Here is a 27,178-nt window from a genome sequence, read left to right on the forward strand (position 1 = left end):
CTAGTAGATTCTTTTGAGGTATACGACTAAGAAGCGTTAGTATATTGACTTAATAAGTCACCCAAACTATAGCATGGTTAATTGACTTCAGTTGTGTCTAAATTAGTTGAGATTAGTATTTCTCCTCTGATTATTATCGACCACTCCTTTTGTTAACAATTTATAGTACAAACCGTAAGGTTTGAGAATAAGGATTTGAGTTATTTTGTCTATGCTGATTTCACAATGGAATCATGGAAAAAGTGTTACGCATGTGATATGAGAAAAGGAATGTATTGATGATCGTTTTTCTTTGAAAAATAGAATGTCTGGTAGATGAGAAGCTAGAAACGAGATGGGGACAAAAATGAACCATTACGAAAGATGGATGAACTTTTTCTCGAGTAAAGCTTGTTATAGCTATGAAACCAAGAATCCAGTTGAGGGTAAACTCAAGCCACGTTTCATAGGACCATATGAATTACTAGAACGAATATGCCCCGTAGCCTACAGGTTGGCATTGCCGCCAAGCCTTGGGAATGTGCACAATGTATTCCACGTGTCGCAGTTAAGGAAGTATGTTTACGATTCAAAGCATATGATCCATAAGGACAACATTGTTATTAGTCAATATTTGAGTTACGAAGGAAGATCCAAATCTATCTTAGATCGAAGTTCAGGTACTAAGGACTAAGTCGATACCGATAGTAAGGGACCTATGAATATATCATGGTCAAGAATAGACTACGGTCTAACAAGAAAGTGAAGTACTCAGAGTTATTTTCTGAGGTACAAATTTCGGGACGAAATTTATTTTAAGGGGGATAGTATGTAATGACCCGACTTTTTATTAAGGATTATATACTTTTAATTACTGATTTAAGGATTTATTTTGGTAATTAGGGTTCAGCATCCATTAATAAAATACGAACTTATATGAATTTGATAATTTATATATGTGATGATTTATTTTTATTTTCAATAGATGATGCACTCAAAATATATTTTGAGTCCATTAATTTATTGTGGAGAATTTAACACTGAAGTGTTAAATATGAATCTTTTATCGATTGTTTACTTAAGCCCATGAGTAATTTAATTTATGTTAGAAGCAAGCTCAAATGGATTTTATGCTTCAATAAGAATTAGGCTTATGTGTCTTAATGTATTTAAATGAGTTTGGAACCATATAATTAAAATATTAATCTCTTAGATTTTTTTAATGATTAAATTTGAATAAATCCTAAGCATGCTGAAGAATTTACTACGCATGCTGAAAAAAAGTTCTTCAGTCATACAAAGTAGCTGAAAAAGAATTTCTATGTTCATACCATTTCCACGCTCCTCATTTTTCTTTAAAACCACAGCCACTTTCACCATTCTCACACCACCATTTTCAACTACTGCCCATTTTCAACAACAAGATTTACGGTAATAATGAAAGGAAATTCTCCCTCTTTCAATTTTCTTCACTACAGATTTCTAACTTATGCTATACACATAATTACGCAGAGATAAAAATCCACCTATTCAAGGTATCATCACCCTTTCGTTGTCAATTTTCAGAGAAACACCAACAGAGAACCACCAAAACCACATACAATTACTTGATATTTCTTTATGTGTTTACAAGATATGGCATACGATCTGAAATTTAGTTTTTTAAACTACAAGAAAAGATGTTCAGATGTTATAAGCAATTGATATATATGATATTTACAGTATGAGAATGATATGTGCTAAGAAAAATCCTATGCTATTTTGTGAACTGAATTGTGGCTTGAACCCTGCTGTGTGTGTGTGAGTCGAGGTCAGGGGATGGCAGCCGCGGGGCTGCCGGCGGTCGACAGGAGGCGGCGGAGCCACGTGGTGGTTTCCGTTCTGCCATAGAGGAAAAGAGGAGAGGGGTTTTCAGATTTTTAATTTAGAAAAGGGGAAAATGGTAGAAGTTAGGGTTTTACCTGGGCAGTCTCCGACGACGGCGGCTCCTCAACTGCCGTGGGCCTGTGCTGCTGGCGAGAGGGAGGGCGACGCGGCGGCACGGCTTACGCCGTGTCTGCCGGCGTGTGTGTCAGTGAGGTTAGAGAGAGATCGAGACGATGTTGAGAGTTAGGGACAGAGAGAGAGGGAGAACAGGTGGCGGCCGTGGCGTTGAACGGCGGCGGCGGATCTGCCGCGAGGATGAGGGAGCAGGCGGTGGCCCGGCGATGGCGGCACACCGCGGTGGTGGTGTCTGCTGCGCCTGGGTCCAGCGGCCGAGAGAGCGAGAGAGATAGAGGAGAAGAGAGGGGGAAAGAGTTCAGGGAGAGAGGAGAGGGGCCGACGCCGGCCTCCGTCCAGCGGGCACCGCCGTCGGGGCGGCGGCGGCGGCAGAGCACCGATAGAGAGAGAGAGAGAGTAGTGAGATGTGGGCTGATGTTTGTGTGATTGTATGTGTAATTGTGTGTGTAATATTAGGTTAAATATGAAAGATGGGCTTTAGGCCTTATTTATTAAAATCTGACGGGCTTTGATTTAAATGTTTGGGCTCGGCCCTTTACAAATAAAAGCTGATGGGCTATTTCATTTAAAAGTTTTGGGCCTATTTTAACTTAATTGCTTGGGCTTTTATTAAACAAAAATTAAATGGATCTAATTTATCTAATTAATTTGGGCTTATATCTATTTAAATTATTTGAGCTTTTAATTATTAAAATTAAATTGAGCTTGATTGATTTAATTATATATTAACCTTTAAATTAATTATTTAAATGGAGTTCATGTGTTTCAAGTATTTTTATAAGTGGACTTTAAAATAAAATATTTTGAGTTAAACTCTTATTTAATTAATTCTTTTCAAATGACTTATTAATATGGATTATTTGAAAATGATTAAATTATTTTAAGTATGAGAAAGCATGATCTATGATGATATAATTTGTCTATGTGATATTATAGGATTTGTTTTTAAATGACGGAATATTTGACTTGTTGGCATAAATAGAACGAATTATGATTGATGCGCATGTTGATGTTCGAATAAACGGTTTCGAACCTAAATGTTAGTTATGTGATAGATGTTTTGAGTTTAAGGTTTTGAACGAGACAAGATTAATATGGATGCTAGAACCCTAAAATCATTAAAGGAGATAGTTTAGTTTAGAGACCTATCTTCCTTTCTTACACAACTTTCTTCTCGAACTTATCGACTCTTCGTCAATAAAGGTCCAGACGGGAAGTGAAAGCTAAAGAAGGAGGTAACTCTACGCCCCTAGTGGGAACGGAATGAGGTGGGCTTTCTTAAAACACGTATATAGAGATCCCCTGGATACAGGCCTCTTATACGAAATGAAATGAATGACATGATATAACTGTGATATTTCAAATGATGAATGATTATTATGAAATGAAATGTTTATGGAAATGATTAAATGATAAATGGTTCTTATGAAAGGAAAAGAAATATTTATGAATGATTGTCTGCCAAAAATATTTATGTTTTATATATGTATTCTATCTGTGTTGGTTCGCCAACTATAAAGGAAATCGAATTCGGACCCTACGCTAGACGAAGGTTTGCTAGTAAGGGTTAACGTGTACACTCATGGAAACTGCGTGTCGCTTGCGACCGGTCTTAGCGTCCGTGGAAGGAGGCCTCCTTCCCGGCGCGTAAAAGGAACAGATATGGATCATATAGACTGAAAATGGGATGCGCATCCAACTTTATGAAATGAAAGAAAATGTTTAGTAAGCACAGGTCCTTCAAGTAAAACCCTGTGTGTTACTATTGGCAGTACAATAAATGATATAAAATGTTATGTTTCCGGCATATGTTCACTGAGTATTTTTACTCAGCCCTGCATGTTGTTTTCCCTAATGTGCAGGTTGAGCGGGTGATGGAATGGAGTGGAGTTGAGCGGATGTACCCTTGTGACGTAAAATAATAATGTAACCTTGAGTATACATCTTCATATGTATAACTCACACGTATTTCCGCTGAAAGATACTCTGATTATGTTAAGGTTTTTATTTTAAGTGTAATACTCTTTTGTTGGTAATCCACTTCGACGGGCCTTCCCGAACAAACGTCTTGTATTTGCCCAAGTGATCAGTTATGATCCTAGTGTGATATAATAAATGTCTCTTTTCGTAAAATATTTGATTGTTAAGTAAATGCCCCTTTCTTTCCCCGCTTCTTAATCCCCTTCCCGAGTCATAACCCCGGTTAAACCATCCTTAGGGATTGCGGGCTGTGACAATATCATACTCAACCACCAAATCAAACCAAAACCGAAATCAGCATGCAAATTCTCATCACCATCAAACAATGCAAGTAAGACTCGACTCTAACAAGACTCTAGAGACACTAAAACATGAAAATCAAAAGATAAAAACAAAACCTAATCTAAAAGCTCAGGGTAAGAAAACTTAATTTTCTCGGTCGGAGGATCTCTCCTCCGCATTCAACCGGTCCATGATTGCCTTGAAGCCAGCGTCCATTGCTTCCCTCAGGGTTGTTATCTTCGCGCTCAACATCAGCAGCTCGTCTTTTACTTCCTTCATCTCAGCCAACAACATCACGCTCTCGCTGCTGACAAGGCGGGGTGCATCTTGCTCTTGTGGCCTCCTCGGTTCTGGCCTAGCTGCTGCTCCTTCCGGGTACACCAAACGGTATCTCCCGCCTTCGTCGGCCTCAACCACTCTCCAGCGCACAAACCTGCCGAGGTCTAGAAAGCGACCTTCGGCCAGAGCGATGTCAGTTGAGTTATCCACGTCGAACCTGACGAGCTTCTCCGCTAGGATGGTCAACAGTGGGCAGAGGGAGAGAAACTTGTTAGTATGGGTTACCCCATACTGGAACTGAAGCGCCACGGTGAACCCGAAGTTCACTTTTTTCTTCTCCATCATACACCACAACAGGAACACGTTGGAACCCTCCAGCCGACCGTAGATGTTGTAGGCCAGCCACCTGTGGCAGATCTGCAGGGCGGGGTCCCGAATCTCGTTCGACTTGCTGATATTTTTGACATATTTGGTTTCGGTAGACAACAGTGACCAGTAATGGTCAATCTGACTCCTCCACTCTGGTGTGGCTATGGTTTCCGCTTGCCTGTACTCCTCTTCGTAAACTTCTGTGGTTTCAATCACCCCCAGGTGGATATTCAGCTCATTGATCGAGAGCGGGAATATCCTACCTTGCAACTGGAACCGCAAAGTACCTGGGGTCTCGATCGTATAGTTTCCCTTGGGCTTAAACTCAATAGTGCCCATGAATTCCTCCGTCAACTTCTGGAATGCCTTCGGATTCCACTCCAGCACCTTCTTCCAACCTATCCCCTCGAAATAACCCTCCACTTTCTCTTTTATTCCCAACTCCTCCAAAGCTCCATTAACTAGAAAATACCAAAGGGTAATTTCTCTGTTCTGTAGAGTGGCATACCTTTGGCTGTCTCTCGGTATGACCGCTCCTGAAGCAGTGGTGCGTATCAGCCCTTTTTGCTTTGCAAGCTTCGGCTTTGTGGTAGTGGCTGTACTGGAGGTGGGTTTCTTTGGCGCCAAAACATCCTCTGATCTGGAGCTGTCCACGGTCTCAGTCCTCTCCGGATCTTCCTCAGCTTGCTTGCCTTTTCCCTTTTCAGCGGGGGTTGCTCTCCTAGTCTTGCTCTGGACTTCCTTGCCCTTCGTCTTACTTCCGGCCGCCGCCGGTCTGGTCTTCGTGGGCAGAGGGGGTTTGGTGACATCCAACTTCCTTTTCGCTCCAATCTTCACCACCTTGCTTTGAGGGGTGGAAGCCTCCACCTCGGTCTTGTAGGTGGCCTCCTCTCCCTCTTCTTCTCCTTCTTCGGACCCCGTCGCCGTCTTCCCTTCTTCAAGAGATGGCGCTGGTAGTGTAGGGAAAAATGGAGTGGGCTCCCGCTCTTTGGCAGTCTGAGCGGGGGTTGATTTCTTCAGAGCTTTCCTCGGCTTTTTAACTGGTGGGGTAGGTGCGACCTGTTCTTCTTCCATGGGTTTTTCCGACACCTCGATCATCTTCTCCGAGGTCTCCTTCTCTACCTCATGTTCTTCCACCACAGGGGCGTCTTCTGGCCCTCTCTCCTCCGTCTGACTGGCCACGACCGGCTCTTCGGTAGCTTTGATAGATGTTTCCTCGAATGCGGTTCGTCTGGTGGTCTATTTTGTCGGAGGTCGGGGCTTGGCAGCCTTCTTCTTCACCGGAAGTTGAGTGCTTCCAGAACCAGTTTCACCCTTAGTTTTTGCCATTGCGGGTTTTTGGGATTGAGAAAGTGTTTGGAAAGTTAGGGTTTTGGGTAGGAATTTAGGGAACTAGGTGGTTTTTAAGGTGGTATTAGCGGTTACTGAAATTGAAGGTGGTGCGAGGTAGTGGAGATCGTGTGTAGCGGTTATGGAGATTTAGGGTTTTGGAAGAAGTGGGGATAAGTGTTTAAGGGAAGTGGGGATGACGGTTATGGCAAGGCTTTAAATTAATGTAACACCCCGTACTTTTATGAGTAGTAGTAGTGTCGAGACACTACAGAGACTACTACGGTACTGAGATATGAGATTATAATTAAGATGAGATGGAGTTATGATGATAAATAGAGATATTGAGTATTAGAGTTACACTATTTGATGAGATGAGTTATTATTCTAGATGGAGATATGAGTCTGATAGAATTAATGATAAAGATAGCGAGTGAGCAGTTTGAAAAAACGAGTTGAGATTGAGATGTTGTTTGAATTTCTTTTCTTTCGATAAATTGTAGCAGCTCTGGAGTAGCCGAGCTCTACTCTGGCAGCAGAGCTGAAAACCGAGCTCTGCTCTGGAAGCAGAGCTGAAGTTGAGATCTGCTCTCGAAAAAGTTGATGAGTTTTCGAGTTTGCTCTTGTCTGCACTGTTCTGCCTTGAGTTTTGCTCTACTTTGCTGAGTTGTGTTTGCTCTGCTCTGAACCGAGAAGTCATTTCTCTGCTCTGACAGAGAATTCATTCCTCTGCTCTGACAGAGAATTCATTCCTCTGCCTGCCCTGACAGAGAAGTCATTCCTCTGCTCTGACAGAGAATTCATTCCTCTGCCCTGATAGAGAATTCATTCCTCTGCTCTGACAGAGAATTCATTCCTCTGCCCTGACAGAGAATTCATTCCTCTGCCCTGACAGAGAAGTCATTCCTCTGCTCTGACAGAGAATTCATTCCTCTGCCCTGACAGAGAATTCATTCCTCTGTCCTGACAGAGAAGTCATTCCTCTGCCCTGACAGAGAATTCATTCCTCTGCTCTGAGCCGAGAATTCATTTCTCTGCTCTGACGTGAATTTTTTTTGCTCTGCTTTGGCGAGCATTCCTCTGCTCTGGCGAGTATTTCTTCTCTGCTCTGACGAGCGAGGCAGAGCTGAGTGAGCTCTGCTCTAGAGGCAGAGCTGAAATCAAGCTCTGGTGCGGAACCGACTTTAGAGAGAGAGGAGTCAAAGCAAGTGGATAAACATAGTTATCGGATTAGATTTTTTTTGGATAATTAAGCATGTGTTTTTATTGAAACACTTGGTGGCAAAGTAAATGGGATTAAATAAAGTACCTTATTTCTCTTTCATCCCTCATAGCAGACGTCCCTTTCCTCTCTCTTTTCTCTCTCTCCTCTCTCGACTATCTTCACCCAACACCATTGATGTGATAGAAAAAAAAAACTTCACAAGCTACTATTATGCCATAACCACCGATTAAATCAAGCTGAAAACACTTTTAAATCCATAGAACAAAAGCTGGGTTGAAGGTTCGAGCTAGGAATCAAGAAGGTGGAGTTATACTTTTTTCTACACAAATCATAAGAGTAAGCCTCTAAACACATAAATCTACTCATAATTAAGCTGTATAAGCATGAAAACAACTCCTAATTCAAGCTGGTAATTTTCGAAAATTACTAGGGTTGGAAGTCTTCTAAAATTTTGTCATCTTCTAACTTTAAGTGGAGAGTATATGCATGCTATTAAGATGTTATTTATTTGTCTTTGAATGAAAAGCATGAATTGATTTTGAGATATGGAATATTAAGGTGTTAGGTTGTGTGATGTTGGAAAGTTGAAGTTCATGAAGAAAGTGAAGATTTGAGTGGTTATATGAGTTCTTGAGCATGCTATGATGTTAAGTGATGGTTTAGATTGATGATTAGAAGTGATGAAATGAGTTTTGGTATGAGTTTGTTGTTGAGAGTTATGATGTTATATTCAAGTTAGAGATGTTTTTGAGATATATGAGTTTTAAGTACAAATTGGAGAAATTTCGTAGGCCTACTGACCTACTGTGATCGATGGTTTGTCGATGTCTAATAGCTTTGAAAAATTTATAGCAAGTCCCTACATGAGTCTTGAGTACCCTGGTAAAAGTTGAAGCCATTTCAACTTCGTTTCATATTTCTTTAAAATGCAAAACCTAAACTGCACTTTATTACCGAGAATTTCAGAGAACAGGGGAAAGAGTCATTTATTTCAGTAGCTTCCTATGTGATCTAGCTTTCCAAATTTTTATGTATCAACCTTATTGTGTTAGCTAGATATTCACCAAAGTTGATCCCAGTTTGGCAACGTTTACTATTGTTCAAAAAATTTAACTTTCGGTTTCACAAAACTGCCAGAAATGGTAGATCGTGGTAAAAACGTCATATCTCTCAAACCACTTGGAGTTTTCGACTCTACTTTTTTTAAGTGAAATTAGACTCGAAGATCTTTCTTTCGGTATGAGTCTTGAGTCCAGGAGATGTCGGAGTCAGAACAGTTTAAATTTTGAAGTCGAGTCAGTGAAAAACAGAGCATGTTTTGTTGATGTTTGATTGTGATTTCTTATGTGCCTTATGTGATTGTGTTGCCTATGTGTTTGAATGAGATTAGACGAACCTTATATGAGAGATAAATCGAGACTTAGAACCATGATTTTCTTGAAACCTATCCTTGAACTTAAGGATGTGAGATGATTGGAGAGTTTATATAGAGTTGAGTAAGGAGATAGAATATGAGATAGAGCATAAGTTAATGTTTGAGAATTAGTCAATGAGTTTCTAATCGAGATTCATTTTATAACATGAACTTTCGATGATGATGATCCCTGAAGACACGAGCAGAGCAAGGAAGTAAGTAACTCCACTTTGACGGGAGATTTTGAGTAAGGTCTTCAGGTGGGCATTATTTTGAGTATACAATTTAAGAGCTTTTCTAAACTATTTTAAATGATGATGAAATTATGAGATGTTTGATGTTTTGAGATTATGATGATGTTTGAGAATTATTGACTTGCCAATATTTTTTATGATGATGTTGAGCTTGTATGTTTACCCTCTACTGATGAGTTGAGATGAGACGATCGGGTCCTAGGCAGTTGATAGCTATCCTTCCAGGGCTAGTGTACACTGAGGTGACTATGAGCCGTCTTCGGGTCGGCCGGTCACGGTGCTTGAGAAGGAGGCCTACTTCTCAGTACCTTGATGATGATGAAGAGTTGTAGATGTGGTACATACATGTCGAGTACTTGTCTGTAGACACTTAATTATGATGTTTATGGTTAAAACTGCTTGCACAGGTTCTTTTAAGATATAATTCCTGTGTATTGCTGAAATGTGGCAAGTTCAATTTATAGCTCTATGAGCTGCTTTGTTTTCGGCGATATGCCCACTGAGTATTATGTACTCACGCCCTGCATGTATTTCTAAACGTGCAGGATAAGCGGAGGGGGAGTATGGTGCGGTGCTGGTGGGGAATGTTTCGGGTTGACGTTTTCTTTCTCTATCGTATGTCTGTTTTGTCGATAGAGTTTTGATATGAAGTTATGTTATATTAAATCAAGCAGTTTACTCACGATTATGTGTCTTCATACATATAGTCGGTTCACCTTTTGTTATCACACTCTGAATATTATGACTCTACATAAAAATCGAGCTATGTTTGTTTTGCTTTCATGTTGAGATTCATGATATTTATCGAGTTATGACGATGTTGACGATTATTCCCTTTTGATGAATTATGATGATCTTTCCTTAGCATGTTTCTTTGTGAGCTTCCGCTGTTGATCTATGTATTCTTTCCATCTTCCCCCTTCCTTTTATTAGTCGTATCGATACTCGGTCCCCGCTATTACTAGTGTCGGAACCGGGCTGCGACAGAGTGGTATCAAAGCAGGTCGTTTGCTCTGAGTCTAATGCTTGATTGAGTTGAGCTTTTATTTGCTCTTATTTATGAGTTGAGTACTAGTCTAATTTGAGTTCTTAGACTGGTTTGAGAGTCAGTCGAAACAGAACCCCAGCACCCCATCTCCTCCGACTTATCGAGTAAAAGCTTTTGATGTTTTTCTTTCCGCATTCATGCTGAGTTTTGATTTGACCCACTGATGAGTTATGTGATGTTTGATGGCGGAACTATCTGAGCATGATGGAACATGATGAGAACCATGAGTTGAGGAATATTTGGGAGTTATGTTGATGCTAGTATAGCCGTTGCCCCACCGTACCAAATGAGAAAGAGTATGTTGATGATTGGGGTGGAATACCAAGTAAGTTTCGTATCCACTTTTGAGAAACACGATGTTTTTGTTTTCAGGATGCAGCGTATTGTTGAAGAAGTAATGAAACGCTGGTTTAGAGAGTATGAGCCAGATGAGGACGATACGCTAGGAGAGTTTCTAGCGCATTACCATCGACGCTGGCAGAGGGTTATTCCCTACGGGATCGACGGAGCGGACGCTATCGACCTTCTGATTCCGCGGTTACCACCCACGTGGGGAGTTTGGGCGACAACGTTAGTCCATCTATTCGTGGGCACTACGTGGTTGGGAGGAGTGAGGTATGGTGATATTAGCGGTTTTATCGCGACGCTCAACCATTGTTATTTTGCGTTCGGTGATCCCTCTGCACCGCCGTACGAAGTGCCCGATGGGCCGGTCCAGGGTGGAGAGTTAGTGGTTGCACCCCCACTGCCAGATGAGCCTTACCCGGTTGCACCACCACCCCTTAGTGAGGCGATGCCGATTATATCTGAGCAAGCTGTTTCAGATTCGATAGTTTTCGAGACGTATTCACCGGTCGTGGAGCACGATCCGTTTTCATATTTGGCAATGATCACATATGCTAGCGCCGACTTACCATTATGGGTTTTGACCCCGGTGACGGCACCCTTGCCAGTGCTACCTATCAGGTCAGCACCGCCGATTGTTTTTACAGAACCTCAGATTCAGCGGGTATCGAGGCCATCCGATTCGAGAGTTGCCCCAATGCTAGATTCCGATGTTTTGGCTTTACAGCCTTACACGCACCAGCTCCACTATGCACCTTATCGAGGCGCCCAAGAGGGAGGATCTCGACCTGCGAGGTTAGACAGCGATGAGGAGGATCCGGACGAGGAAACTCCGGATATGACAGTTGGACGCGGGCGAACCCAGCCTTTACGGCATTAGGTTGCGGACGACGGCACCGAGACATGGGTTTCTATTCCCGAGGTGCCGGTTTACTATCCGATGTATGACACGGATGTAGAGGATGAGCCGCGTGAGGATGCACCGACTGATGATGTTGGGAGTAGGATATCAGGTGATGACGATGACGATGACGAGATGAGAGATTGATAGATGACGACTGAGACTATCTAGAGATGTATATGTATATATATAGTGATGCATAGCCGATGTACATAGCTAGAAGCATAGTATAGAACATATATGACGCTTAGTCCCTATGATGCTTGCATAGCGAAAGCATCATTATAGTATAGGGCGTTTTGTACAGAGAACCTTTGCTTTTGTGTAAGACCTCAAAAGAGAGGCAATTTTCCCTATTATATAGAGATGACGTTGATGACTAGAGAGCTTTATGTCACATCAGAGTTTTGAGATTGATGATTTGATGCATGATGTTAGATGAACGATAGAGATAACGAGAACTATGAGAATTCTATATGAGAAATATAGAATTGAGTTGAGATATAGAAAACCGAGATAAGAATTCTATATGAAATATATAGAACCGAGTTGAGACGTATATTTGAGTTGAGAAAATAGAACTTGTATTTTGAGATGACGAAAAGATTAGCTTTAAGGCTGATATATATATATATATATATATATATATATATCTTTCTTACCCTTATAGTATGCCCCCGAGAAGGAGAAACAGAAACCGAGAAGAATAGGAGGAACAGAGAAATCCTACACCACCACCTCCTCCACCACCAGAGATGAGAATAGAGGAACTTTTCCTGAGACAAAATCCACCAGTGTTTAATGGATCTGGAGATCCTGCTAAGACGGAAGAGTGGATCCGGAGTATGGAACGGATCTTTAGATTTTTGAGATGTGATGATCACGAGCGTCTTACATGCATGTCCTATCAGCTCAAGGGATCTGCAGATTTCTGGTGGGAAGCTAAACAGAGAACCATGACCCCAGAGCAAGTAGATGCCCTAACTTGGGATCAGTTCAAAGCAGCTATGTGTGAGAAGTATATACCCCGGAGTTACCGGAAAAAGAAGGAAACGGATTTTGCCAATTTGAAGCAAGGCAATAAGACAGTAGCCAAGTATGACCGGCAATTCTGCGATTTGGCTCGATATGCCCCATATCGAGTGGACACGGACAAAAAGATGTCGGAACTATTTTGTTCTGGTTTGAAGCAAGAGATACGAGTTGTGTTAGAAAGCCAGAGTGCGCTAACGTATGCTGAAGCACTGAACAGAGCGCTAGATATAGAATTGGCTATGCAGCCAGAGAAAATGAGTCAAGCTTCGACGTAACTGTTGAACTCGAATTTTCAATCGGGAAGCCAATCTTTTTCTGGCCAAGGCCAGAAAGGCAAGAGAAAATGGGACGACCAAAGTCAAGACCCCAAGAAGCCGTGGCAGAGTCAGAATGCACCGCCACACTATCAGAACCGAGATAGACGGCTTTACGTTGGCCAGACTGCTCCAGTAGCAGCTCCACAAGGATCGCGAGGAATACCTCATTGCCCGAAATGCAATAAGCTACACTTGGGAGAGTGCAAGATGGGACAGAACAGCTGCTATACCTGCGGAAGGATCGGACACTACTCCAATCAGTGTCCAAATCGCCAGCAAAGTGGAGGCGGAGGAAGGCCAAACCAGTACCAGCCACAGCTCAAAGCGATGGAAGGAGTCCTACCGCTACCGCCGCCACAGCGACAGCAGCCAGCCTATCGACCACGTCAGTCAGGAAGGCAGCCGCCAGCCCCGCAGGTGAATCAACCCCATCATCAGAGAGTGTTTGCGCTTGAGCAGAAGGCTCAGGACAAGAATCGAGGAAATCTAGCAGGTATTGATGAGTTGAAGGGTGTACCCATAGTAATACTGTTTGATATGGGAGCATCCCATTCTTTTATTTCCCATACTTGTGTCGATACTATGGAATTGAATATAGAGCCTGCTCCACAACATCTAAGAGTGATGACTCCAATAGGCAGAACCACTACGGTCTCACTCATATGTCCTGACTCAGAATTCGAGCTAGAATCGATTAAGCTCAGGGCTAGAAACCTAAGGATGATGTCTATGTGGTACATAAATATTATTTTGGGAATGGATTGGTTAGAGGAGAACCATGTGCCGATACAATGCAAGGAGAGATGAATATCGTTTTAATTTCCAGGCCAAGAGCCTACTTCGTTTGTTGGCGTTGAGAGAAAATGGAGAAAGTCACCAATAATTTTGGCGCGTCAAGCCCGAAAGCTTTTGCAGAGAAATGATACAACCGCGTATGTTGTATAACTGAATCAGAGTGAGGAGTCCAAAACAAACATAGATGACGTTCCAGTCGTACGAGAATATAAAGACGTTTTCCCTAAAGCTTTATCAGGATTACCCCCAGATCGATAGCTCGAGTTTACGATTGATCTTGAGCCCGGAGTCGCACCGACGTCAAAGGGACAACATAGAATGGCCCGACAGAGTTGCAAGAATTGAAGCTGCAACTTCAAGAATTGCTAGTTTTGGGCTTCATTCGACCTAGTGTTTCCCTGTGGGGAGCATCGGTTCTCTTTGTCAAAAAGAAGGACGGTAGTTGGAGGTTATGCATTGACTACCGCGAGCTGAATAAGGTGACACTGAAGAATAAGTATTCGTTACCTGGGATCGATGATTTATTCGATCAACTCGAGCACTTTTTCAAAGATTGACTTGAGAACGGGGTATCATCAACTGAAGATAAGATTGGAAGATATTCCGAAGACGGCATTTCGTACGAGATACGAGCACTATGAATTCATAGTCATACCTTTTGGATTGACGAATGCTCCTGCAGTGTTCATGGATCTCATGAACCGAGTTTTTCACGAATACTTAGACAAGTTCGTGTTAGTGTTCATAGATGACATTCTGATTTACTCAAAGAGTAAACGAGAACACGAAGAATATTTGAGAATTGGGTTAGAGAGTTTGAGAGCTGAAAAGCTATATGCTAAGTTCAGCAAATGTGAGTTTTGGCTTAAAGAAATCAATTTCCTTGGCCATGTCGTTTCTGCGAGAGAAATCGAAGTAGACCCAGCAAAAGTTCAAGCGGTAGAGTGGAGAGCACCGACTACACCACATGAAATCCGCAGTTTTCTAGGATTAGCAGGGTATTACCAAAGATATATTGAGGGCTTTTCAAAAATCGCTAAGCCATTGACGCACCTGCTAAAGAAAGAAGTTAAAGTTGAGTGGACGAACGAGTGTAAGTTGAGTTTTTTTTTCAAAGCTGAAGAAGAGAATTACCACTGCCCAGTTTTAGCGGTTCCAAAGGCGAACAAAAAGTATACAGGCTCTACAGACGCATCGAAGAATGGACTGGGATGTGTACTGATGCAAGATGGAAGAGTTATTGCATATGTCTCACGACAACTCAGGCCGCATGAGATGAATTATCCGACGCATGATTTAGAGTTAGCAGCCGTAGTGCATGCTTTGAAGATCAGGAGACACCATCTTTATGGAGTACGGTGTGAGATATACACCAATCACAAAAGTCTCAAGTACTTCTTTGAGCTAAAAGATCTGAACATGCGACAGAGAAGATGGCTAGAGTTGGTGAAAGATTACGATTGCGGGATAAATTATCACCCCGGAAAAGCTAACGTTGTCGCTGATGCGTTGAGTAGAAAGAATCAAGGAGAGTTAAGATTTTTCCTTACTCAAGAAGAAAACTTGATCAAAGAATTCGAGAGATTGAGATTGGAGGTAGTGATACCACCTTAAACGACGGAAATAGTGATTGCTACACTGAACGTTACATCTGACCTACGATCAAGGATAATCACAACTCAAAGAGAGGATGAAAAGATGGAGAGGTTACGAATGAAGATTCGAACCGAGAAGATGGAGAATTATCAAGAAGCGGCAGACAATGCCATATTATTTGATGGAAGAACGTGTGTGCCTGATAGAGAAGAGCTGAAAAATGAAATCATGAGTGAAGCTCATGACACCCCTTACACAGCACACCCAGGACGTACGAAGATGTACCAAGTTTTAAAAATAAGATTTTGGTGGAAAGGAATGAAACGAGAGATAGTGCGATTGCACGGAGTACGGATGACGATTACATAGGATCGAGATTCCAGATTTACTTCACGTTTCTGGACGAGCATGCAAAAAGAGTTAGGTACTAAACTGAATTTTAGTACAGCCTTTCATCCGCAGACGGATGGACAGTCCGAAAGGACTATACAAGTTTTAGAAGACATGATTAGAACTGTTGTGCTAGATAGAGGAAGTCAATGGGAGCAAGTTTTACCCCTGATCGAGTTTGCTTATAATAACAGTTTCCAATCAACTATTAACATGGCTCCATACAAAGCCTTGTATGGACGAAAATGTAGATCCCCACTTTATTTGGGATGACGTGGGAAAGAGAGAAAGTGCTTGGACCAGAAGCCATTGAAAAGATGATCGCCATTGTGCGACAGATTCAACAGAGAATTAAAGAAGCACAAGATTGCCAAAAGTCTTATGCAGACATCAGGCGAACAGAGATTCATTTTGATGTAGGAGACAAAGTCTTTCTTAAAGTTTCCCCATCCAGAGGAGTACATCGTTTTGGAGTTAGAGAAAAACTCAAACCGAGATATATTGGACCCTACGATATACTCGAGAAAGAAGGCCCTGTTGCCTATAGACTTACGTTGCCTCCGAGCTTCGCGAACGTTCATAACATTTTCGATGTTTCACAATTAAGAAAATACATGTTTGATCTAAAACACGTCATTCATAAAGAAGAAGTGTCCCTAGAGCCGGACTTGAGCTACGAAGAGAGGCCCGATGCTATTCTGGACTGGAAGATCCAGCAACTGAGAAACAAGTCAATTCCTTTGGTGAAAATCCAATGGAGACATCATGGGCAAGAGGAAGCAACATAGGAACTTAAAGAGAAGATGAAAGAGAAATATCACGAGCTTTTTCCCGAAGGTGAATAATTCAAATTTCGGGACGATTTTTTTTTAAGGGGGGTAGGATGTAACACCCCGTACTTTTATGAGTAGTAGTAGTGTCGAGACACTACAGAGACTACTACGGTACTGAGATATGAGATTATAATTAAGATGAGATGGAGTTATGATGATAAATAGAGATATTGAGTATTAGAGTTACACTATTTGATGAGACGAGTTATTATTCTAGATGGAGATATGAGTCTGATAGAATTAATGATAAAGATAGCGAGTGAGCAGTTTGAGAAAACGAGTTGAGATTGAGATGCTGTTTGAATTTCTTTTCTTTCGATAAATTGTAGCAGCTCTGGAGTAGCCGAGCTCTGCTCTGGCAGCAGAGCTGAAAACCGAGCTCTGCTCTGGAAGCAGAGCTGAAGTTGAGCTCTGCTCTCGAAAAAGTTGATGAGTTTTCGAGTTTGCTCTTGTCTGCACTGTTCTGCCTTGAGTTTTGCTCTACTTTGTCGAGTTGTGTTTGTTCTGCTCTGAACCGAGAAGTCATTCCTCTGCTCTGACAGAGAAGTCATTCCTCTGCTCTGACAGAGAATTCATTCCTCTGCCCTGACAGAGAAGTCATTCCTCTGCTCTGACAGAGAATTCATTCCTCTGCCCTGATAGAGAATTCATTCCTCTGCCCTGACAGAGAATTCATTCCTCTGCCCTGACAGAGAATTCATTCCTCTGCCCTGACAGAGAATTCATTCCTCTGCTCTGACAGAGAATTCATTCCTCTGCTCTGAGCCGAGAATTCATTTCTCTGCTCTGACGTGAATTTTTTCTGCTCTGCTCTGGCGAGCATTCCTCTGCTCTGGCGAGTATTTCTTCTCTGCTCTGACGAGCGAGGCAGAGCTGAGTGAGCTCTGCTCTGGAGGCAGAGCTGAAATCAAGCTCTGCTCTGATGGTTGAGATGCGCTCTGCTCTGGTGCGGAACCGACTTTAGAGAGAGAGGAGTCAAAGCAAGTGGATAAATATAGTTATCGGATAAGATTTTTTTTTTGGATAATTAAGCATGTGTTTTTATTGAAACACTTGGTGGCTAAGTAAATGGGATTAAATAAAGTACCTTATTTCTCTTTCATCCCTCATAGCAGACGTCCCTTTCCTCTCTCTTTTCTCTCTCTTCTCTCTCGACTGTCTTCACCCAACACCATTGATGTGATAGAAAAAAAAAACTTCACAAGCTACTTTTATGCCATAACCACCGATTAAATCAAGCTGAAAACACTTTTGAATCCATAGAACAAAAGTTGGGTTGAAGGTTCGAGCTAGGAATCAAGAAGGTGGAGTTATACTTTTCTCTACACAAATCATAAGAGTAAGCCTCTAAACACATAAATCTACTCATAATTAAGCTGTATAAGCATGAAAACAACTCCTAATTCAAGCTGGTAATTTTCGAAAATTACTAGGGTTGGAAGTCTTCTAAAATTTTGTCATCTTCTAACTTTAAGTGGAGAGTATATGCATGCTATTAAGACGTTATTTATTTGTCTTTGAATGAAAAGCATGAATTGATTTTGAGATATGGAATATTAAGGTGTTAGGTTGTGTGATGTTGGAAAGTTGAAGTTCATGAAGAAAGTCAAGATTTGAGTGGTTATATGAGTTCTTGAGCATGCTATGATGTTAAGTGATGGTTTAGAATTGATGATTAGAAGTGATGAAATGAGTTTTGGTATGAGTTTGTTGTTGAGAGTTATGATGTTATATTCAAGTTAGAGATGTTTTTGAGATATATGAGTTTTAAGTACAAATTGGAGAAATTTCGTAGGCCTACTGACCTACTGTGATCGATTGTTTGTCGATGTCTAATAGCTTTGAAAATTTTATAGAAAGTCCCTACATGAGTCTTGAGTACCCTGGTAAAATTTCAAGCCATTTCAACTTCTTTTGATATTTCTTTAAAATGTAAAACCTAAACTGCACTTTATTACCGAGAATTTCAGAGAACAGGGGAAAGAGTCATTTATTTCAGTAGCTTCCTATGTGATCTAGCTTTCAAAATTTTTATGGTATCAACCTTATTGTGTTAGCTAGATATCCACCAAAGTTGAGCCCAGTTTGACAACGTTTACTATTTTTCAAAAATTTTAACTTTCGGTTTCACAAAACTGCCAGAAATGGTAGGTCGTGGTAAAAACATCATATCTCTCAAACCACTTGGAGTTTTCGACTCTAATTTTTTTTAATGAAATTAGACTCGAAGATCTTTCTTTTGGTATGAGTCTTAAGTCCAGGAGATGTCGGAGTCAGAACAGTTTAAATTTTGAAGTCGAGTCAGTGAAAAATAGAGCATGTTTTGTTGATGTTTGATTGTGATTTCTTATGTGCCTTATGTGATTGTGTTGCCTATGTGTTTGAATGAGATTAGACGAACCTTATATGAGAGATAAATCGAGACTTAGAACCATGATTTTCTTGAAACCTATCCTTGAACTTAAGGATGTGAGATGATTGGAGAGTTTATATAGAGTTGAGTAAGGAGATAGAATATGAGATAGAGCATGAGTTAAGGTTTGAGAATTAGTCAATGAGTTTCTAATCGAGATTCATTTTATAACATGAACTTTCGATGATGATGATCCCTGAAGACACGAGCAGAGCAAGGAAGTAAGTAACTCCACTTTGACGGGAGATTTTGAGTAAGGTCTTCAGGTGGGCATTATTTTGAGTATACAATTTAAGAGCTTTTCTAAACTATTTTAAATGATGATGAAATTATGAGATGTTTGATGTTTTGAGATTATGATGATGTTTGAGAATTATTGACTTGCCAATATTTTTTTATGATGATGTTGAGCTTGTATGTTTACCCTCTACTGATGAGTTGAGATGAGACGATCGGGTCCTAGGCAGTTGATAGCTATCCTTCCAGGGCTAGTGTACACTGAGGTGACTGTGAGCCGTCTTCGGGTCGGCCGGTCACGGTGCTTGAGAAGGAGGCCTACTTCTCAGTACGTTGATGATGATGAAGAGTTGTAGATGTGGTACATACATGTCGAGTACTTGTTTGCAGACACTTAATTATGATGTTTATGGTTAAAACTGCTTGCACAGGTTCTTTTAAGATATAATTCCTGTGTATTGCTGAAATGTGGCAAGTTCAATTTATAGCTCTATGAGCAGCTTTGTTTTCGGCGATATGCCCACTGAGTATTATGTACTCACGCCCTGCATGTATTTCTAAACGTGCAGGATAAGCGGAGGGGGAGTATGGTGCGGTGCTGGTGGGGAATGTTTCGGGTTGACGTTTTCTTTCTCTATCGTATGTCTGTTTTGTCGATAGAGTTTTGATATGAAGTTATGTTATATTAAATCAAGCAGTTTACTCACGATTATGTGTCTTCATACATATAGTCGGTTCACCTTTTGTTATCACACTCTGAATATTATGACTCTACATAAAAATCTAGCTATGTTTGTTTTGCTTTTCATGTTGAGATTCATGATATTTATCGAGTTATGACGATGTTGACGATTATTCCTTTTTGATGAATTATGATGATCTTTCCTTAGCATGTTTCTTTGTGAGCTTCCGCTGTTGATCTATGTATTCTTTCCATCTTCCCCCTTCCTTTTATTAGTCGTATCGATACTCGGTCCCCGCTATTACTAGTGTCGGAACCGGGCTGCGACAATTAAGGAAAGAATAATCTCCCCAAAATTTGAAATTCAAATTTCCTTCGGAAACCCAAACGTTCCCGTCCCATCATGTCAGACTGCTGCCTCCGCCTCTCTGACGTCACCCCTTCCCGGTTAGACCTCTCCTGCTCGCAAAATTCCCAATCCTCCACCTACACACTTTGCAACGCAAAGTGGGTTTGAAATCTCCACTGGGCCTCCGCCCTTTCTTACCTTTTCCGGCCCATCTCATCTGCAAGTTAGTGCATCCAAACAAAACAGAACAACTTAAAAGAAAAGAAAATTCGGTAAAGGCCATACCGAAGAAACCACACTGGGTTGCCTCCCAGCAAGCGCTCTTGTTTCCCGTCTTGAGCTCGACACTCCTTCGCTCTTTATTCGTACACAGGGTCGAGAAGGTGGCATTCCTCCTTCTCCTTTACTACTTGAGCAAGCTCATGGTAGGGCTTCAGGCGATGCCCATTCACCACGAACGTATCAACTCCATTGTGATCGTACACTTCTATGCTCCCATTTGAAAAGATCTCTTTAATCACGAATGGTCCTGACCATTTTGAATGAAGTTTCCTAGCCATCATCTTGAAGCGTGAATTAAACAATAGGACCTTTTGTCCCACCAAGAATTCCTTCTTTCTGATCTTGGCATCATGGATCTTCCTGGTCCGCTCTTTATAGAGCACCGCATTGTCGTCAGCCTTCAACCGAAGTTCTTCCAACTCACTCAGCTGCAACTTCCTTGCTTCTCCAGCTAGGGTCATACTGAGGTTGATTTGCTTGATTGCCCAGTACGCCTTATGTTCGATTTCCCCAGGTAAATGACATCTTTTCCCATAAAGCAAGCGGAACGGGGACATTCCAATAGGTGTCTTGAAAGCAGTTCGGTATGCCCATAACGCGTCCCCCAAATAGTTACTCCAGTCCTTGCGGTTAGGGTGTACCACCTTTTCCAAGATTCTTTTTATCTCTCTGTTGGAAATCTCAGCCTGGCCATTGGCTTGGGGGTGATATGCTGTAGTGACCTTGTGTGTCACCCCCACCTTCTTAGTTAGTGCTCTGATAGTGGCATTACAGAAGTGAGACCTCTGATCACTGATTAGAATTTTGGGTATACCGTACCTCTCGAACACTTGCTCCTTCAGGAATCCTGCCACGGTGTGAGCATCATTGCTTGTGGTTGCCTTAGCTTCAACCCATTTTGACACATAATCAACTGCCACCAGAATATACTCGTAGTTCCTTGACTTTGGAAAAGGCCCCATAAAGTCAATTCCCCACACGTCAAAAATCTCAACTGGCATGATTGGAACTTGTGGCATTTCATCTCTTGCGGTAATACCTCCAGTCATCTGGCACTTCGGGCAGCTCTGTACCCACTTTCTTGCATCCGCGAATATGGTGGGCCAGTAGAATCCACTCTCTAAGATTCTGTGGGCCGTGCGCTTTCCCCCAAAATGCCCGCTGTTTGCTGTTCCATGACACATGTCTAGAATTTGGGCATGTTCATCCTCAGGTATGCACTTCCGTATGACTTGGTCTGCTCCAGTTCTCCAAAGATATGGATCCTCCCAGTAATAGAATCGTGCTTGCACAAGTAACTTTCTTTTCTCAAACCTTGTCAATCCTGGGGGCAACTCTTTAGTGATCAGATAGTTAGCTATATCGGCATACCATGGCTCCTGGTTGGCTAGAGCATACAGTTCTTCTCCTTCCACTCGGGTGCATACAGAGTATAATTTTTCGTCTGGAAAAGTATCAGTAATGGGCATACCATCATCCTCTTCCAGTTGCAACCTGCTCAAATGATCCGCCACGAGATTGGCAGCTCCCTTTTTATCTCTTATTTCGATGTTGAATTCTTGCAAAAGTATAATCCACCTGATGAGCCGAGGTTTGGACTCCTTTTTGGCCATCAAATACTTCAACGCTGCATGATCCGTGTAGACCACCACCTTTGTTCCCAAAAGGTAGGAACGAAATTTCTCTATGGCAAACACCACTTCTAAGAGTTCTTTCTCGGTAGTGGTATAGCTGCATTGTGCTGGATTCAGAGTCTTGGATGCGTAATAGATCACACAACTCTCTTTGCATTTCTTCTGCCCCAGTACTGCTCCAACGGCATGGTTGCTGGCATCACACATAATTTCGAACGGTAAGTCCCATACCGAAGGTTGAATAATGGGGGCTGACACCAACTTGTTTCTCAAAATTGTGAATGCCTCCTTGCAATCGTCATCAAACTCGAACGGCACATCCTGTTGAAGAAGTCTGGTCATGGGCTGGGCAATCTTGGCGAAATCTTTAATGAATCGCCGGTAGAACCCTGCATGACCAAGGAACGCCCGTATGTGCTTTACTGTTGTCGGGTAGGGCAATTTGGCGATGGAATCAACCTTCGCCTTATCCACTTCGATTCCCCTTTCCGAACTCACGTGCCCCAGCACTATTCCTTTCCTTACCATAAAATAGCATTTCTCATAGTTAAGGACCAGGGTTTTCTCCACGCACCTTTTCAACACAAGCTATAGATGCTTCAAACATGTGTCGAATGAGCTACCATATACAGTGAAGTCATCCATGAAAACTTCAATGCAATTCTCAAGTAGGTCGGAGAAAATGCTCATCATGCACCGTTGAAAGGTTCCCGGTGCATTGCATAATCTGAACGGCATTCTTCGGTATGAAAATGTTCCAAATACACAGGTGAAAGTGGTTTTCTCCTGGTCTTCATGTGCCACAAAGATTTGCATGTATCCGGAATATCCATCGAGAAAACAGTAATAGGCATTCCCAGCTAGTCGTTCCAGCATCTGGTCGATAAAGGGCAATGGGAAGTGATCCTTCCTGGTTGCCTCATTCAGCTTCCTGTAGCCAATACAAACTCTCCATCCTGTTTGCAAACGGGTGGGTACAAGCTCGCCTTGATCATTCTCCACAACCTGTATTCCTGACTTCTTCGGTACGACATGGACTGGACTCACCCATTGGCTGTCGGATATGGGATAGATGATTCCCAATTCCAGTAGCTTGAGAATTTATTTCAAGACTACCTCCTTCATGACGGGATTCATCTTTCTTTGTGAGTCTCGAACAGGTTTGGCTCCTTCCTCAAGATAGATGTGGTGCATGTACTCTGTGGGACTGATGCCTTTGATGTCGGCTAAGGTCCAACCGATGGCTTCCCTGTTCTCCCGTAATACTCTGACTAATCGATCTTGCTGCACACGGGTTAAGTCAGCACTGATGATAACTGGGAGCGTTTCTTCTGGGCCCAAATAAACATACTGCAAATGCTTAGGCAGCTTCTTGAGTTCTAGCATGGGTGCTTTCTGGATTGATGGCAACAGCTTCTCGTTCTGCCCATACTGAGCCAACAACTCTGGTTTGCTTGTCTCTGTTCCTCCAGCTAAGTAGACCTCCTGAATTAGCTCCTTGATCTTCTGGTCTACCTCCAATTCAGCTTCCATGGTACTTTCTCGGAGAGAGTATAGTTCCATGATGGCTTCCTTCATCTCATCATCCTCCATATGCTCTGCATCTCGATCAGTCAGACCATACTGAATCACTTTCTCTATAGTATCCCCGGAACCAAAAGCAATTCCCTGTTCTTGCACCAATGGCTCAAACACATCGATCATGTCCACCGTTTCCATTGCTTGTTTCATCTTCATGGTCTCATAGATGTTGAATTCTTCTTGGACTCCATCGAACTCACATGTTAAAATTCCGGTTTTCATATCGATCTTGGTTCCAGCGGTCATCGTGAACGGTCTTCCCAATAATATGGCATTCTCCCCGGTTTCAGGTCCAGTGTCCAGAACATAAAAATCACCTGGGAAGATTAAATCTCCAGCCTTGATCAGTACATCCTCCACCACTCATTCAAGGTAAGCGTTGGATCTGTCGGCCAACTGTATGACCACACGGGTGTTCCTCATGTCACCAATATTCAATCTCTTGTACACAACTAATGGCATCACATTGATCGCGATCCTAGGTTTCACATGATCCTATTGATATTATTAAGATATGATAGATCCCTAATTCCCGGATAAAAAGAATAATTATCCTAGCAATGATTTAATGAGTCTTGATGCCTAGGTTTTCTCTAAAAAAAAAAGAGACGGTAAATAAGAAGATGATTATTTTTTTTCCGTGTGTTGTTGATTTCAATAAATATATATATTTATTTTCATTTCAAAGTATGAATAGCAAAGTGCATATTTATTTCGAATACGCGTTTGTTTTAGTTCGGTTTGAACGATTACGGGCCCGTATAGAGGGCCAAAGGTGGGCCGATTCTTAGAGAGCCTTGGGCCGATTTTAAGGCCCTATTTTAGAGCCCAAATGCAGCCCATTTCAGCCCCCAAAGCCCACTTACACATCACCCTTTCAAATTCAAAAGGGGACAAGGGTGATCATTACATGCATGGGGAACTACCAAAATGCATGGGAAGTGCAAGAGTCTCACAACCAATGCACCCATGCATTGGTGGCAGCCACCCTACCCTCCCCTAGGCCTTATTTTCGTTCCCCCTCCCTCCACTTAAGTCATTTGGCTGATGCAACTTCCTCTATACTCTTTAACTCTCTCTACAAAGCCTAAAGCCTCACTCCCCCTCCATTTTCGTCCCTCCTCCTTCCCCCACCCTCACAACGTTTCTCCCACCATTATCACACTCCATATAAGCCCTTGAAGCCCCAAGAGAAGTATCAAAGCAAGGGAGAGCGTGGAAAAACTAGGGCGTAAAGTTAGAGTGAAGGTTGTGCTTCGAGGGTGAGTTTTTCTTTGATTTTCTCAACTGAAAAAGCTTTATGGCTATGGATTTTTACACATGTGTGTGATATATTATGTGAGGATATGATTTATGATTTTAGATGTTCATTTTGGTAGAGTTTATTGGGTGAAAAACCGTGCATGAGGTAAGGCAGCGAATCTGCCATAAGCATACTGCTCCGGCAGTGTTTTGCAAGACGATTCCAGCCATCCAAACGGTCCCCAAAAATTCCCAAATTAATTGTGTATCGTGTTCAATATGTTTTCTATAGTATGATAAAATTTCGGAATAGTTTGAGCTCGTATGTTTTAATTATGAATTTTTGAACATGACTGCCTGTCTGGAATGCATTTCTGGTAAACAATTTTTGGGAGGCCATAAGTCAAGTTTCAATCGGTGAAAACCTTTGAAACTTGAATATGTCACTCTAGACTCCCGTATCTTTCTTTTGGTATCGGCCTAACCATTTTTGAGTAAGGAAAACAACCGGTATAAATTCTTGAAATCTAGTTCTTATTCTTTGTACCATCTAGTAGCATTTACAAACCTACGAATTTGAGGTGGAAAAGGCCAACCTAAATCTTTGATTCTCAAGTCCATTTTTCTACTGAATATTCATTGACATGTTAGGAACTTGTTTGTTTATTTATAGAAGTTTTGGTAAAGACTAAGGTGGTTTTTCTGATTTAAACTTTGAATCTGCCGAACTTGAACTCTTTTTGTGCACTGAAATTTGGATGTTAATATCTCCTAAACCATGAATCTTCTTGGGGTAAATTCAACTGGAGAGTGTTACACTGTCTCCCTAGTTTTCGGATTGACCTTGGAGTTCCTAGTGGCGTTTTGTAATGGGAGATATGAATTTTTAAAGAAGGCCCATTGACTTGGTTCTAATCTGGAAATCTGAAATTTCCATATTTTTGCTTGTTAAGTACCCATCTTTGAATGGGCATATCTTGCTCGTTTGAACTCCGTTTCATTCGATTCAAATTGGAGAATGATCCTTGAAATGTCTAGTTTCCAGAATTTCCTTTGGAGCCTCATTTAGAGATCCGAGCCAGAATTGGTGTCTGTTGCAAAACAACCCCTTAAGAGCTCAAGTTGTTGAATTATTTTCTAAGTTTGAAAGTTGGTTTTAAAGGATGTTTCATGAAATATTATGTATATGTGCATGACGAGTTTGGGATATGTTTTGTGCAAAGTTTTCATGAAAATGAGTGAGTTAACCTAGATAAGGCATCAAGATAAGCTAACGTATGTAAAATGCATAATCCCTAGTTCGATTTTGCGTTGTAAGTCCGGGAATAGGTTGACCTAGAGATCCTAAGCAGACAATGGTTTTTGTTATCCATGATATGCTCTAAGAGTTAAGAACTCGTCTTGTAGGAATTGGTCCGCAGGACGGTGCCACAGCTTAAGATCACCTCTCTCTTTCACACCGAAGATCAGGTGGGTTATATTTGCAAAAGTATATTGGGTTAGTAAGCCCTCTCTTTTTATACAAGCAAATATGTTTTAAATTGTGAATGCATGCAAATATTTTGTTTGGTTGTTACAAAGAACAAACGGGGTTGTCCCCACAGAACAAACGGGGTCGTCCCCAAACGATCGGCTCTGTCCCCGACGGGGGCCAGGGTAGTGTACACAAGTAAGAAGTCTAGGTATGGGATTGATTCGGCCGGGTCTCCCATACTTAGCACCAAGAAAGGTAACATCAAACCAGAAAGGCGCGCAAAGGTTAAAAGAGCTGCGGCTCACAAGTATTTCAGAATTTATAGTAATTATTTTTCAAGTATTGCTATATTTTCTTACAGGCATGCATCTCACCAAGTATCACAGTTCTTTACAAACCAGTTTAAAGAAAAAGGGGCATTAACTTCACTGAGTGCATTAGTACTCAGCCCAAAGTTTTAAATCATTTCAGGTTAATGGAGTCGGGCGCAGCGGGGGCTAGGTGGTGGTGGTGGTCTGGAGCTGTCGACAAGGTTTCTCAATGATATTTATTTCCCATAACCTCGATCACCAAACATTTCATTTTGTTGGTTATGCCCTGCGTGGCGATTATGAGCTTGTTTACTGCTTTCCCTAAACAACTGAACAATTGAGTTGCTCTTGGGCACTCAGACACCGTGATAACGAACTCTCTAAACTTGACCGGAGTCCTCATACTTCGTGTTAAGTTGGGTTTCCTTTGAGCAGAACGATTAAAGAATAGGTTCATTAATTCCGCTAATTAACCAAGTTTTTTTTACCAAAATAGTTAAGTTACTTACTTCCGCTAAATAACCTTGATAATCACACCCAGTTCAGCGTGGCTGGCCCCTAGATAAGTCGGGCCAACCTACCCCGGATTTTCGATCCTAGG

The 27,178-nt window shown here is 41.7% G+C and overlaps 2 protein-coding genes and 2 long non-coding RNA genes across 4 annotated transcripts; all 4 read left to right on the forward strand.

The window, feature by feature from the left end:
- Nucleotides 1–2,769: 2,769 nt before the first annotated feature.
- On the forward strand, nt 2,770–4,014 carry LOC131006485 (uncharacterized). Its single transcript, XR_009095544.1, has 2 exons — nt 2,770–3,248; nt 3,843–4,014. It is a non-coding gene; the product is annotated as an uncharacterized LOC131006485 (long non-coding RNA).
- Nucleotides 4,015–12,161: 8,147 nt separating this feature from the next.
- On the forward strand, nt 12,162–12,716 carry LOC131013499 (uncharacterized). The gene has a single exon (XM_057941644.1). The coding sequence runs from the start codon at nt 12,162–12,164 to the stop codon at nt 12,714–12,716; it is 555 nt and encodes a 184-aa protein (XP_057797627.1).
- Nucleotides 12,717–12,965: 249 nt separating this feature from the next.
- LOC131013586 (uncharacterized) lies at nt 12,966–13,565 on the forward strand. Its single transcript, XM_057941745.1, has one exon. The coding sequence runs from the start codon at nt 12,966–12,968 to the stop codon at nt 13,563–13,565; it is 600 nt and encodes a 199-aa protein (XP_057797728.1).
- Nucleotides 13,566–24,722: 11,157 nt separating this feature from the next.
- Nucleotides 24,723–27,013, forward strand: LOC131006486 (uncharacterized). The gene is made up of 3 exons (XR_009095545.1): nt 24,723–24,812; nt 26,200–26,262; nt 26,738–27,013. It is a non-coding gene; the product is annotated as an uncharacterized LOC131006486 (long non-coding RNA).
- Nucleotides 27,014–27,178: the final 165 nt, after the last annotated feature.

The sequence above is a fragment of the Salvia miltiorrhiza genome, chromosome 1, assembly GCF_028751815.1.
Source record: "Salvia miltiorrhiza cultivar Shanhuang (shh) chromosome 1, IMPLAD_Smil_shh, whole genome shotgun sequence".
NCBI lineage: Eukaryota > Viridiplantae > Streptophyta > Magnoliopsida > Lamiales > Lamiaceae > Salvia > Salvia miltiorrhiza.